At 52.7% G+C, this 12,974-nt stretch overlaps 1 protein-coding gene across 1 annotated transcript; it reads left to right on the forward strand.

Moving 5' to 3' along the window:
* The first annotated feature begins 3,834 nt into the window (after positions 1-3,834).
* Positions 3,835-12,625, forward strand: LOC120246171 (pepsin F-like). Its single transcript, XM_039253541.1, has 9 exons — positions 3,835-3,979; positions 5,043-5,205; positions 6,029-6,146; positions 6,233-6,351; positions 7,504-7,703; positions 10,120-10,236; positions 11,480-11,624; positions 11,730-11,828; positions 12,262-12,625. The coding sequence occupies exons 1-9, from the start codon at positions 3,927-3,929 to the stop codon at positions 12,412-12,414; spliced, it is 1,167 nt and encodes a 388-aa protein (XP_039109472.1). The 5' UTR covers positions 3,835-3,926; the 3' UTR covers positions 12,415-12,625.
* Positions 12,626-12,974: the final 349 nt, after the last annotated feature.

The raw sequence follows: 12,974 nt of genomic DNA on the forward strand, positions 1-12,974 counted from the left end.
TTTGATCAGTGGGTTCTATAAAACATTTACATGGTTGCAAAGCCATCCTGGAAAACGAGACAGATCTCACTTCTGTCCCTGTCTTTCCCTACTAGTAATGATGCTTATTAGATTTGGGTTTCCTTTTCCACAAATTCTTATTTAAAATAGACAATATACGTGTAGGTAAAAGCAACAAGCTATATATACTGTTTTATTCTACCTCCTCTTTTTTCTTTTCAACAAACAATATATCCCGAAGGTCTCACCCATCTGATTCTTTTTTCCACCCGCGTTATACACAGTTGTGTGGTTACATTGTAGCTCATATTCACACTCCCCTTGACCCTCACTTTGGACATACCGCTAATGTTTTGCTATTCCAAATAACATTGCAGTACCTCCATGTGGCTTATGCAGACATCTAACTTTAAAAAAAAATCACATGGGGCACCTGGGTGGCTCAGTTGGCAAAGCTTCCAACTTCGGCTCAGGTCACGATCTCACAGTTTGTGGGTTGGAACCCCGCTTCGGGCTCTGTGCTGACAGCTCAGAGCCTGGAGCCTGCTTCAGATTCTGTGTCTCCCTCTTTCTCTGCCCCTTCCCTGCTCATGCTCTGTCTCTCTCCCTCTCTCTCTCTCAAAAATAAATAAACATTTAAAAAAATTTAAAAATCACAGGCCCAAAATGATCACAGGGATCATTTAGGCCAAGTCCCCAGTGGAGGCTTAATACATAATCAAACTGTAGTTTCAACCTCTCCCAGAAATGTCATCTTAACTGATCAGTCAGGAATTTTCTGATGGGCCCTCTCCATCCCCTAAAGGAAGATAAGGTGATCTTCAAGATAAGACCTAGTAGTTTCCCCTCAAGGGAAAGCAGCTTCGCCTGGAAGAATCTTTTCCTTTGCTGGGAATTTTCCTGCCTCACCTACTTGTAGGAGAACTCTGCATTTTGTACAACTCCGCAGGGGCTCCCTTCCCCCTGCCCCCCCCCCCCCGTTTGCTTGGACTGGACGATGCCCGATTCATGAATTGTACCCTAAAGCCAACTCCATCTTTACATTTCACAAATAATTCACTTGAATTATTTGACAGGCTTTTTGCCAATGTATCTTTGGGTGAGGGTCCTAGAAGTAGAATCACTACATTACAAAGGGGCATGTGTGGGGGTGCCTGGGTGGCTCAGTCGGTGAAGCGTCCGTCTTCGGCTCAGGTCATGATCTCATGGATCATGGGTTCAAGCCCCACCTCAGGCTCCATGCTGACAGCTCAGAACCTGGAGCCTGCTTCGGATTCTGTGTCTCCCTCTCTTTCTGCCCCTCCCCTGCTCGCACTCTGTCTCTCTCTCTCTCTCAAAAATAAATAAACATTAAAAAAATTTTAAAAGGGCATATGTGTGTCATTTGCAAGGTGCTGTCAAATCCCTTCCAGAAGGCTGAGCCACCAAAACTAAATCTGAACAATGTGCAGAATTGAGGGGTGAGATGCAATGCCCTCGCTCCATCTACCACCCCAGCCCGGGGACCAGGCCAGTGTCCCATTGTTCTACTCAAGGGTCAGTCCCGGACAGATCTCACAGAAGACCGAACACCAGCTCCTGGTGTCCTGGAAGCAGCTGTAAAATTCCATTCCCTTCACTTTGGCTGGAACACCACCAGTTTAATGAGTTGCCTGTTCTTTTCAGGCTAAGCTGAAGCTTTTTTTTTTTTTTTTTTTGGTTTCTCTGATGGACAAACTTAAAAAGTAATTGTTTCTTTGTGTGTTTGGCTCTGCAGGCAAAATGTTTCAAGGCGTGGATCCACGTGGGAAATTATGTCTGGTGCTCAGCAAATGGAGGTTATTAGTAAGTTTCTTGGTTGATCTGACCCTGCTGGTCTTTCTTAACAAATGCTAGGTATTCCAAAAAATACAAAAATGCTGATTCGAAGGGGCGCGTTCACCCCAATGTTTGTAGCAATGCTAACAGCAATAGCTAAGGTATAGAAAGAGCCCGAATGTCCACTGATGGATGAATGGATTAAGAAGATGTAAGCACTACTGGAGTACTACTGGAGTGCTGGAGTACTCGCGGAGTACTGGAGTACTACACACTGGAGTACTACTCAGAGATCAGAAAGAATGAAATCTTGCCATTTGCAACAATGTGGATGGACCAGACTGTATTATGCTAAGTGAATTAAGCCAGAGAAAGACAAATACCATCTGATTTCACCCATATGTGGACTTAGAGAAACTGAACAGATGGACATTGGGGAAGGGAAGGGAAAATAAGATAAAAACAGAGAGGGAGGCAAACCATAAGGAGACTCTCAAATACAGAGAACAAACAGGGTTGCTGGAGGGGTGGGGGCGGGGCGGGCTAAGTGGGTGATGGGCATTAAGGAGGGCACTCGTTGGTATGAGCACTGGGTGTTATATGTAAGTGATGAATCACTGGGTTCTACTCCTGAAACCAATGCTACATGGTGGGTTAACTAACTTGAATTTGAATAAATAGTTTAAAATGCAAAAAAAACTAACATGGCTGGGAGGCATTCGGTCTCTTGTTCATTTAACCAATGTGAATTGAACACCCCTTCGGTCTGCGCTCTACTCCCATTGCTGGGCTGGAAATAAAAACCTGCGCCGCCTACAGCACACAGTCGCTTAAGGTTTGGCTCACACTGTGTTTGTGGGTCTGGTTTTTTGTTGTTGTTGTTGTTGTTGTTTTTTAAAGAAAGTAGTTGCTAACATTTGAAAATAAGGATTTCACATACATGTCCAGGCTTCTGACATCTCTTGAAAACTTGGCCAGGCCTGGCATCACCAGTCAGACATGACAGCTGCTGGTTGGAACGGGGTAGAGGCTGCCCCCTTGTGGTGGGGCATAGGATGCCCCGTCGAGCCCTTCTATTTCCCTCACCTCCTGGACCTTGAGTGTGTGAGCCCTGCCCCAGATACCACGCTCCCTGAAGGCAAGGACCACTTGTGTCTTACTTGACTTTGACTTTCTAGCACCCAGCCCAGACCCCAGCACACGGCAGGTCCTCAATACATGTTTGTTTATGAACAAAATATCTTTTGGAAGCATACATCACATTTTTTCTAATATTCAAATGGTGCCGGGGCACCTGGGTGGCTCAGTCAGTTGAGTGTCCGACTTCAGCTCAGGTCATGATCTCGAGGTTCACAAGTCCAAGCCCTGCATCAGGCTCTGTGCTGACAGCTCAGAGCCTGGAGCCTGCTTCGGATTCTGTGTCTCCCTCTCTCTCTGCCCCTCTGCTGCTCATGCTTTGTCTTTCTCTCTCTCTCGAAAATAAATAAACATTAAAAAAATTTTTTTAATGGTGCAAATCATTCTAGTGCTCTCGCCTAATCTCTGGAGCCGAGCGACATCTTACGTGCCCTTGGTCTGTGCCATCCCATCACCTCAAGTCACCTGTATGCCAGTGCGCTGTCCTCAGTGTCTTCACAGTGACATTTGACCCCCTAGCGATCGCCTCTACACATGAGGCTAGCGATGCATACCTCAAGAACCCCTGGGGAAACTGCAGAAATCAGAAAAGTCAAGCGTTAACACCTGGCGCTTGTTTTTATCGCATATTAGCAGCACCTTTATCTCCAAGCGGCAAGAGTCTCCACTCCTTGTTAGATCTTGTGGTTTGGGCTTTTTTCTTTCTTTCTTTCCAGCCAAGCCCCAAGGAAGAGGTTACACCAGAAATCTCTGTATTCTGTACATTTTCTAAATCTCCTGTTCACAAACACTGATGGGATAAAGATCTTATCGGGAGGTTTGTATTTCTTATCAGGTCCACTTAGTGGCCCTTAAGGGGACAACTGGGACAGGTCAGAGCATATATAACAAGCAACTCTTGCTGGCCATTGCACGCTCAGAACCCAAGGAGAAGGCATATATAACAAACAACTCTTGCTGGCCATTGCACGCTCAGAACCCAAGGAGAAGGCATGAAGTGGCTTGGAATCCTCGGGCTGGTGGCCCTCTCAGAGTGCCTAGTCACGTAAGTATAGGGACGTCAGGTGGCATCAGCTCTCTTTCTGGGCTCTTTCTTGCCCTCTTATTCTCCTGCCCATCCATGGGTAAAGAAGAGAATCTAATCATTCCCAGACTGTCTTAAAGTTCAAGTCTCCCTTTATTGACCAGAAGCTTACCATTTGCACTTTGGAGCCCCAGGTGTCTTGGAGAAGGCCTGCGGGGTTGTACGACTCCAGGGGGTGCCAGTCATACGAGCTATGTGAATGGCGCTCCTTGGATTGCTCAGTGCACAACCTGTGCAACTGTAGGCACGGTTCTGTCTATAGCATTTCTCCTGCATTTGTTTCTAGGTCTTCTCTCTGCTCTCTCTCCTTTTCCATATGTATATGTCTCTCTTATTTGTCTCTGCCTCTTTGGATGTCTCTGTGAATGCAAAACACTGTATTTTGTTTTTTTCTATTTTGAGTCTTTCTTATTTCTCTACCCGCTTCATTTCCCTAATTTCTTCCCCAACTCCTCACTTCCTGCGTAACCCCTGTCTTCTGGCTGAGACCCGGAAAAAGATCAAGAAGGATCCTTGCAGGCCCAGTTGTGCCTCTAACAAGCAGCGTGACCATAGCCAAGTCACAAACTCCCTGTAAAACGATGATGAGGTTTTCCACTCCACCTCCCCCACCAGGGCTGCTTTGACAGAGACGCAGTAAGATGACAGATGGCTGCCACTGTCGAGACCTCCTAGCAGTCGGGTGCATGATAGCCATCCTTTTGCTTAACGCCCAAAACGTTCTACGTAGGGGGGATTATCATCATTCCACCTTTTTGCAGGTGGGGAAACTGAGGCACAGAAAGGCCATATGACTTACCCCATATTACACAACAGAATCTGTATTCAAACCCAAGTTTCTTGCCATGGTCTTCCAGTTGGATTGGGTGGCCTGTCCTGATAATGAGATGACATCATAAAAATGCTTGGAAAATACACAGGAGCCTGATGGGCAGCGTTAAGATGTGGCAGTTAAGCTTTAACTAACACGGGGCAAGCCACTGCCGTCTCTCATCGGTTTCTCTTCCCCCACGCTGGCTTCCAGAATCCCTCTGACAAGGGTCAAGTCCATGCGAGAAAACCTCAGGGAGAAAGACAAGCTGAAAGATTACCTGGAGAGCCATCCCTACAACCTGGCCTACAAGTCTGATGACTCCGCAGATCCGGACTCGGCGACACATTTTGTGCCCATGAGGAACTACCTGGATGTGAGTGCAGTGGGGGGACCTACTGGAGCTCCGGCCAAGTGCTGGGGCTCATCTGGAGGTGTGAGTGGGGGTAGGCCGGGGCCAGGGCTCCCACAGACAGAAACGCCCGGGAACAGGGACCCCGTTCACAAAAGAGAAGGCACTCATGACCTCAACACTTGGTTGGTGGTGACCGGGTCTGGCACTGACCAGGTGGCTTGGCCAGTGGAACCATCCATTTCAGTGCCAACACTACGTCACTGGGCACCTGTGAACCACAGCCCTTGGCTTGGGGGCTTTTGTTCTTTCTGAACTAAGCAAATCACTGAGCTATAGTTGAAGGGTGAGTCCTGTCTGATCAAATGACGAAGCCCCCTGTGAACCAAGTCTGACTCCCCAGGCAGAGGAAGTTCCATCTCTAGAATGACACCAGTGAAAAACTTATTGAGCGCCTCCAGTGTGGGAGGTTCTTGTCTCTTCTCCAAGGATGCGTAGCCCAGCCTGGAAGACAGACAAAAAAGTAAATGAATGTCAAGTTAAAGGGCCAAGTGCATGGTATTGCTATTATACATCTTGAGTTTAGAGAAAGTGGCCTGGGGTGACCTAGGAGGGCTGCCTGGAGGAGGAAACACTCAAGCACGGCCTTGAAGGCTGGAAAGGATTTAGTGAGCTACAGAGGACACTGAAGAGCTTTTCAAACGGAGGCACTGGCCTGAGGAGAGGCTGTAAGGTGTAAGATGATTTCAGGAGACACGGGGCACCCAAAGGAGGCAGGCACCCTGGGAGTCAGGGAGGACCAGGGCAGCCCGGCCTGCCTTAACCCCCCGCTTCCCGGCCCCTGCAGCTGGCCTACGTTGGCATCATCAGCATCGGAACGCCCCCCCAGGAGTTCAAGGTCATCTTTGACACGGGCTCGTCTGACCTGTGGGTGCCCTCCATCTACTGCTCTAGCCCTGCCTGCGGTGAGTGCAGCCTTCCGGCTCGTGCCCCCAGCACCCCGTCCTCCGTCCTTGGCAGACTGACGGACGCTTGCCTCCTGTGTCTGCAGCTACTCACAACGTCTTCAACCCTGTGCGGTCCTCCACCTGCCGCGTCTCGGACCGGTCCATCCACCTCCAGTACGGCTCTGGCATGATGTCAGGATTTCTCGCCTACGACACCGTCCGGGTAACGTGGGAACCGGGCGCTGAGGCCAGCTGGCCGGGGGCAGGGGGAGGGCGATGAGCGATCAGAGGACTCGCTTAGGGTCGGGCGGGAGCACCTGTCTTTCCCAAAGTCCCCCGGGGTAGCCACTGCCTGCCCTGAGGGGCTGTGCCCTAGACGGCCAGTACCCCTGCTGGCACAGAGACTTCGAGACTAGCTAACCGAGAAAACGGGTCATCGCGCTGGAGGGGCTTAGGGGCGCGGATGTGCGGCTCCTTTCCCCTTGGTTAGCCCCAGGCTCGTTTTGCGGGGGACAGGGAGAGGCGGGGAAAACCCGGCCACTTTTATATTCTCGGACTGTGCCAGGCACGGTGCTGGGGGCGTTCCTTGTCATACCTTGTTTGATCCTGTACCAGCCTTACACGGCAGGCACTGTTACTGCCGTGACACAGAGGGGAAACTGAGGCACGGGGGGAGGGAGTCCCTTTCCCAAGGTCAGGCACCTGGTAAGCAGTGTCAGAGCTGGGAAGCAGAGCAGGGCTCACACGGAGGCGGTGGCGGGGGGAAGGCGAACTGAAAGGGGGGCTCTGGGTGCAGCCGAGTGCTCCGGGCTCCCAGGCCAAAAAAGCAGGGGTTGCAGAAGTGGGAGAGTCCTGAGAAATGGGTTCTTACCCTTGGGGGCCTTTGAGAATCTGATAAGCACCTGAACACACACACACACACACACACACACACACACACGTGCGTGCATATTTCCCAGGCAGAATTTACACAGGAGCCCCGACAGCTTCATAGTATAATAGCCTTCTCCCCTTGGTTGGACACAAAATCCACAATGAGTTGCAATGAATTCACATCATTTCTGTCGTCACAGCACAGAAAGGTCAATAAGAAGTCTGCCCTCCTCTCTGTTCCTTTTGTCCTCAAGTGGGAACGATTTGGTCCCACTCGAGTCTCAGTGTCCCCACCTGTGAAAAAGGCGCAATGTCCCAGAGGGGCAGGTGTTGGTTAAAATGCACAGCGCCACGCAAACGGAGCCCGTATCTCTGCTCTGGCGGGTCCTAACCATCCGAGGTCCGCCCAGGGCACAGCCACCCCTTTTCCTCCCTGCCCACATCCACCCAGCCCGGCCCCACGTGCCAAACCTTTCCCCCATAACACCCTCTTCTCCCACAGTTCGGGGGCCTCGTCGACGTGGCCCAGGCGTTCGGCCTGAGCCTGCAGGAGCCTGGCAGGTTCATGGAATACGCAGTTTTCGACGGCATCCTGGGCCTGGCCTACCCCAGCCTCAGCCTCAGAGGGACCATCCCCGTCTTCGACAACTTGTGGAAACAGGGTCTCATTTCTCAGGAGGTCTTTGCCTTCTACTTGAACAAGTAAGTCCTGGCTGGACAAGCCTTTTTCCAAATCAGCTGTCACATGCTTTGAGTTACATGAAAATCGTAGACAACTTGATCCTAAAGTTTCTTGAGAGACAGCCTAGTCCGGAGGTCAGCACACTATGGCCTGGGGGCTGTATGTGGCCCGCCACTTGTTTTTGCAAATAAAGTTTTATTGGCACACAACCAGGCTCATTTGTTTCCACCTTGTCCGTGGCTGCCATTGCTCAACAAGGGCAGTGCTGAACAGTCACAATAGACACCACGTGGCCTGCAAAGTCTACAGTAATGATCATCTGGCCCTTGACAAGAGAACGTGGCTGACCCCTGCAGTCCAAGTACCTCGTGTGACAGATGGGGACACCAAGGCCCCGAGAGGAGCTTTGCATACGGTTGCCCAGGCAGGTGCTCGCAACGGCAGGACTCGATCTCAGCCTGTAGGATTCTCCCCCATGGTGGGTAGTCAAGCCATCAGCAGATCTCCAGGCTCCGGCCTCAGTAGCAGGAAAAGCTGAAGTCCCCTGGCCACTTGAGGGTCTAGGGGAGGGCGGGGACAGGGGAGAAGCCCAGACTAGAGAAAGACCTTGTCGACAGACTGTCTTCTCCACCCAAGGCGGAGTTTGACCCGCAGATGTGTGTAGGAAGCAGAGAGTGTGGTGGAGGCTGTGCACTCCAAGAGGGGCCTGAGTTCAAACCCCAGCTCTATACCTAAACTAAAACAGAGCTGCCAAACCCCTCTGAGCCTCAGGAATACGAGACTCAGTCAAAGGAGAAGATTCATTCGATGGAGCACCTGCTATGGGCTGGCGAGGAGGTTGCCAAGAAATAAGTACATAAAGAAAGGGAAAAGGCACCTCCGGATAGTCATTGGTTCCGGGGCAGCAACGAAACAAGGTGGTAGAACAGACAGCGATGAGCATGGTTGCAGATGGGCTACAGCAAAGGCGTCTCTGAGCTGAGACCTCTGTGATGGGAGAGGGCCAGACCCGGGGGGCAAGTTCCAGGCAGAGGGACACCCGAGGACCAACAAGGGGGCCAGTGTGGCCAGAGCCCCAGGGGAGGAGGGGATGGGAAGGAATTCTGGCAAAGAGGCGGGGGCCAGGCTCCCCTGGGTTTTGGTTGTTGTGGGTTTTTTTTAATGTTTTTTATTTATTTCTAGGAGAGAGAGAGACAGCATGAGCAGGGGAGGGTCAGAGAGAGAGGGAGTCACAGACTGAAACAGGCTCCAGGCTCTGAGTTGGCAGTCAGCACAGAGCCCGACGTGGGGCTTGAACCCATGAACCGCAAGATCATGACCTAAGCAAAAGTCGGATGCTTAACCAACTAAGCCACCCAGACGCCCCTTTTTTTTTTTTTTAATATTTCTTTATTTTTGAGAGAGAGAGAGAGCGCACAAGTTGGGAAGGGGCAGAGAGACAGGGAGATGCAAAATCCAAAGCAGGCTCCAGGCTCTGAGCTGTCAGCACAGAGCCCGACGCAGGGCTCGAACCCCCCAACCTCAAGATCATGAATGACCTGAGCCAAAGTTGGACACTTAACCAACTGAGCCACCCGGGCGCCCCTTGGCTCCCCTGGGGTTTTGCTCTAAGAGAGGGGAGAGGGGGGGGGGGGGGGGGGGGGGGGGTTAGGCAAGGAGGAGACATGATCCAATGTACATTTTTGGAAGCTCACCCTGGGAATGATGCCGTGGGGTGGAGGCAGGGAGTCTGGGGAAGAGGCTGCAGCCGCCTCTTTAGAGAGAGGGTGGCAGCTTGGTCCGGGGAGGTAGAGGGAAGAGGGAGAACAGGGCAGGAGTCAGGGTGTATACGCTGGAGGAAGAAACTGCAAGACTTGTTATGGAAGGAAGGAGAGGGATCGGCAGAGAAGTTTCCTCCCTCACTAACATTTTTTGGGTGCTCCCAGGACCTGCTGCATAACTTGCAGGAACAGTGCAAAATGCAAACGTGCTGTTTGACAAGGATTAGGAATTTCAAGACAGGGACGGCAGGGATGCAGGGCCTTGCCGAGCATGGGGCCCTGTGGCCACACCCTGTGTGCGCCTGAACACTCAGCTTTTCTGAAAGACCGCTGGCCAGACCTCTCTGGCCAGCGCGTCCTCCGACTGCATTTCCGGGCGCTCTGATCACTAAAGGGGGTCTGCAGGGGGGGATGGTCAGAGCCAGCCCCGGAGCCAGTTGTCCAGGTTCGAACCCAGCTTCACCATTTCATCAGCCGGGCTTCAACCTCCCCGTGCCTCGACCTCCCTGTCTGTAAAAGGGAAAGCAGAGGAGAGCCTATGCCATGGGGCTTTGTGAGGTGTAGACAAGTGAGCCCTTAGGCAGTGCCCTGGGTGTTGCTGAGCTTGAGAAGAGCATCCCCACCCCCCGCCCCCGGTTAATTTCCATTCATGATGAGCCCCTCCTCTCCCTCCCAGAAAGGAGGAGGAGGGCAGCGTGGTGATGTTCGGCGGCGTGGACCACTCCTACTATAACGGAGACCTCAACTGGGCACCGGTGTCCAAACAGCTCTACTGGCAGTTATCTATGGACAGGTAGGCCCGGCTGCATGACGGCCGCCCCGAGTGACGCCCGCGCGTGACATGGGAGCCGAACTCTCCCTGGGAAGAAGCAGCAGGTGGAGGTCTACACCCGCCTGCTGTGGGGGAGGCTGAGGTAGAAAGGGGATCCGAGAGAACTCCACCAATCTGAACAGGGTCCTGGTCAGGCAGCCAACTACCCTGCTTCACCTGGGATCAATGGGGTCCCTAAGAGCTTGGGACTGTCAGTTTGAAAACAGGGGACGTCCTGAGCAAACCAAGATGGTCGGTCCCGCTAGGGAGAAGCTCCCCAGCATTAGAGAGAGGCCAGCTCCATTCCGGAGGCCTGAGAGCAAATCACACAAAGCTCCTCCCCTTCTCCCCTCCCCCCCCCCCACTATCCTGGCACACTGTAGGGCAGAGGCCCTGACAGCGAGCATCAGGACGCTGGGAATCAGCCCGAGAACAGGGAGGCAATGACTGATGGGATTCTATGTGATGCCAGCAGACAAACACTTAAAATGTCCTTTGGAAGCTTCCATAGCCCCTGTCCCGCCCCAGGGTAGCTCAGGCATTGCCCAGCCATTGCACACACATGCTGGGGGCTGGTGGAGAGCCTCCTGCGGCTCCCTTCCTCTCATTCTGAGCACGTGCTGCCCCGGAGAACCTCCATCTTCACTGTGGGGGCCCCATCATGAGCCCCACACCGAATACAGGCCTCTCATTGTCCCTCACTCACTTATTCATTCATTCAACAAACATATTGGACATCTGCTGTGTGCTGGTCCCTCGAGGGAGGCACTGAGGATAGACCTTGCTCCTTCAGAGCTCACCATCTAACAGGGCAGATGTATAGGAAACAAGTCACACAAATAACGATTTACCCCTTTGATACATGCCCGAAACGAGGGAAAGTATGCCAAGATGACCAAGAGAGGAGACCTGACTGAGTGTGGGAGTAAGACGCCCCTAAAAATGTGACAATGATGCTGGAACCAGGAGGAGGAGGAGAATCAGCCAAAGGGAGTGGGGGTGCTTCTAGAAAGGGGTGCCAGCATGTGCAAAGGCCCTGAGGCACAAGAGAGTTTGGTCCGTTCAAGAACTGAAGGAAGTCACAGAAGGTTGGTAGGTCAGAACACAGGGCAACAGCTGGCAGGCGTGAGCTGAGGGCTGTTCTGGAGAGGAGTGCTGGAGAGGGTGGTAGTGAAGGAAGCCCGCAAGGTGATCCTCAAGCCTGCTTTATCCCCCTGTCTCTCAGCATCTCCATGAACGGGGAGGTTATTGCTTGTAATGGTGGCTGCCAGGCCATTATTGATACCGGAACCTCGCTGCTGATTGGTCCACCTGACGTTATCCTAGACATCCAGAAGATCATCGGTGCCAACGAGTCCCACAGCGGCGAGGTGAAGGGTCATTGCCGCAGGGTGGCTCTCGGGCTTTCTATATGTAGAAGAATCAGCTGGGCCAACCTCTCTCTCTCTCTCTCTCTCTCTCTCTTTCTCTGACAGTACCTAATTGACTGCGATGCCAGCAACACTCTGTCTGACATCGTCTTCACCATCAACGGCATCGACTACCCAGTGCCAGCGAGTGCCTACATCCAGGAGGTAAGGAGCCCACAACCCCGGGCAGGTCCGCAGATCCGGGACTTGGAGGAACGTCGGGTAGCAGCCCGGAGGAAAGGCCCCCTGGAGGCCAAGCCGCGTCATTGCAGATGCTCCTGAGTGGCCAGAGAAGGCCCGCCTCGGGTCCCTAGGAAGGCTGCCTGGAGGGGCTGAGCTCAGGTTTAAGAGCCGGTGGGGGTGAGGGGAGAAGGAAAGGCATTCTTTGCGGAGGGAACAGCCGGAGCGAATCAGAACCGGCAGCCTGGGAGAACCGCAGACAGTTCTGGTTCCTGCGCGGGCACCCCACCTCTGCCGCTGCTCAAAGAGCCACTTGGCTCACAGGAGACGAAGGGAATCCAGCGCAGAGGCTCTGGCTGTTGAAGGTGGCTGCAAGCGGGGGCTCGGGCTGCCTGGTGAGCGTTTCCGTCTCTTCCAGGGTCCTGACAGCACCTGCTTCAGCAGCTTTGACAGTCTCAGAGGCAGCTTGCTCACCTCAGACTCCTGGATCCTGGGTGATGTCTTCCTGAGGTTGTATTTCACCGTCTTCGATCGAGCAAACAACAGGATCGGCATGGCTCCGGCAGTGTGAATGCTGGGGCTGCTCCAGGAAGCAACCATGCCCACCCCAGACGTGGGCGTGCATGCTCTCTCTCACACACACACACACACACACACACACACACACACACACACTCAGGGCATTCCTGCCCAGGGGCTAGCTTGAACTGTGTCTTCTGCTATGCAAAGCCCTGCTCTCAGTGGAGAATAAAAGACCTCATTTTCCACGGTGCTAATATGAACGAGTGCCTCTCTTTGGGTCGGGGGTGGGGGGCGGGAGAGGGTGTGTGTGCAGGAATCCGAATCAAGCAGGACTCCAGAATCCAGCCTGGACCACCAGTGAGAGGGCCCCATCTCCAGCCGCAAGGCTACTGGGGACCCCAGGATTCAAGGACCAGAGCAGGTCGAGGTCTCGGTGACCCAAGAAATCAAAAGCCATCAGCTCATTGTTTCTCTCCCTCCCTGTTTCCCTTCTTTCATCTTTGAGTCTCTTCCTCTGACAAGTTTCTTTCAGTCTTCAACCTGAGCTGAAGGACCTGGGTGGGGGCGGTCGGACTCACGACTTCCCAGCCTTAAGGTCTCCAAACAGAA

This window comes from Hyaena hyaena, unplaced genomic scaffold (assembly GCF_003009895.1).
Source record: "Hyaena hyaena isolate Hyena2069 unplaced genomic scaffold, ASM300989v1 scaffold_456, whole genome shotgun sequence".
Lineage (NCBI taxonomy): Eukaryota > Metazoa > Chordata > Mammalia > Carnivora > Hyaenidae > Hyaena > Hyaena hyaena.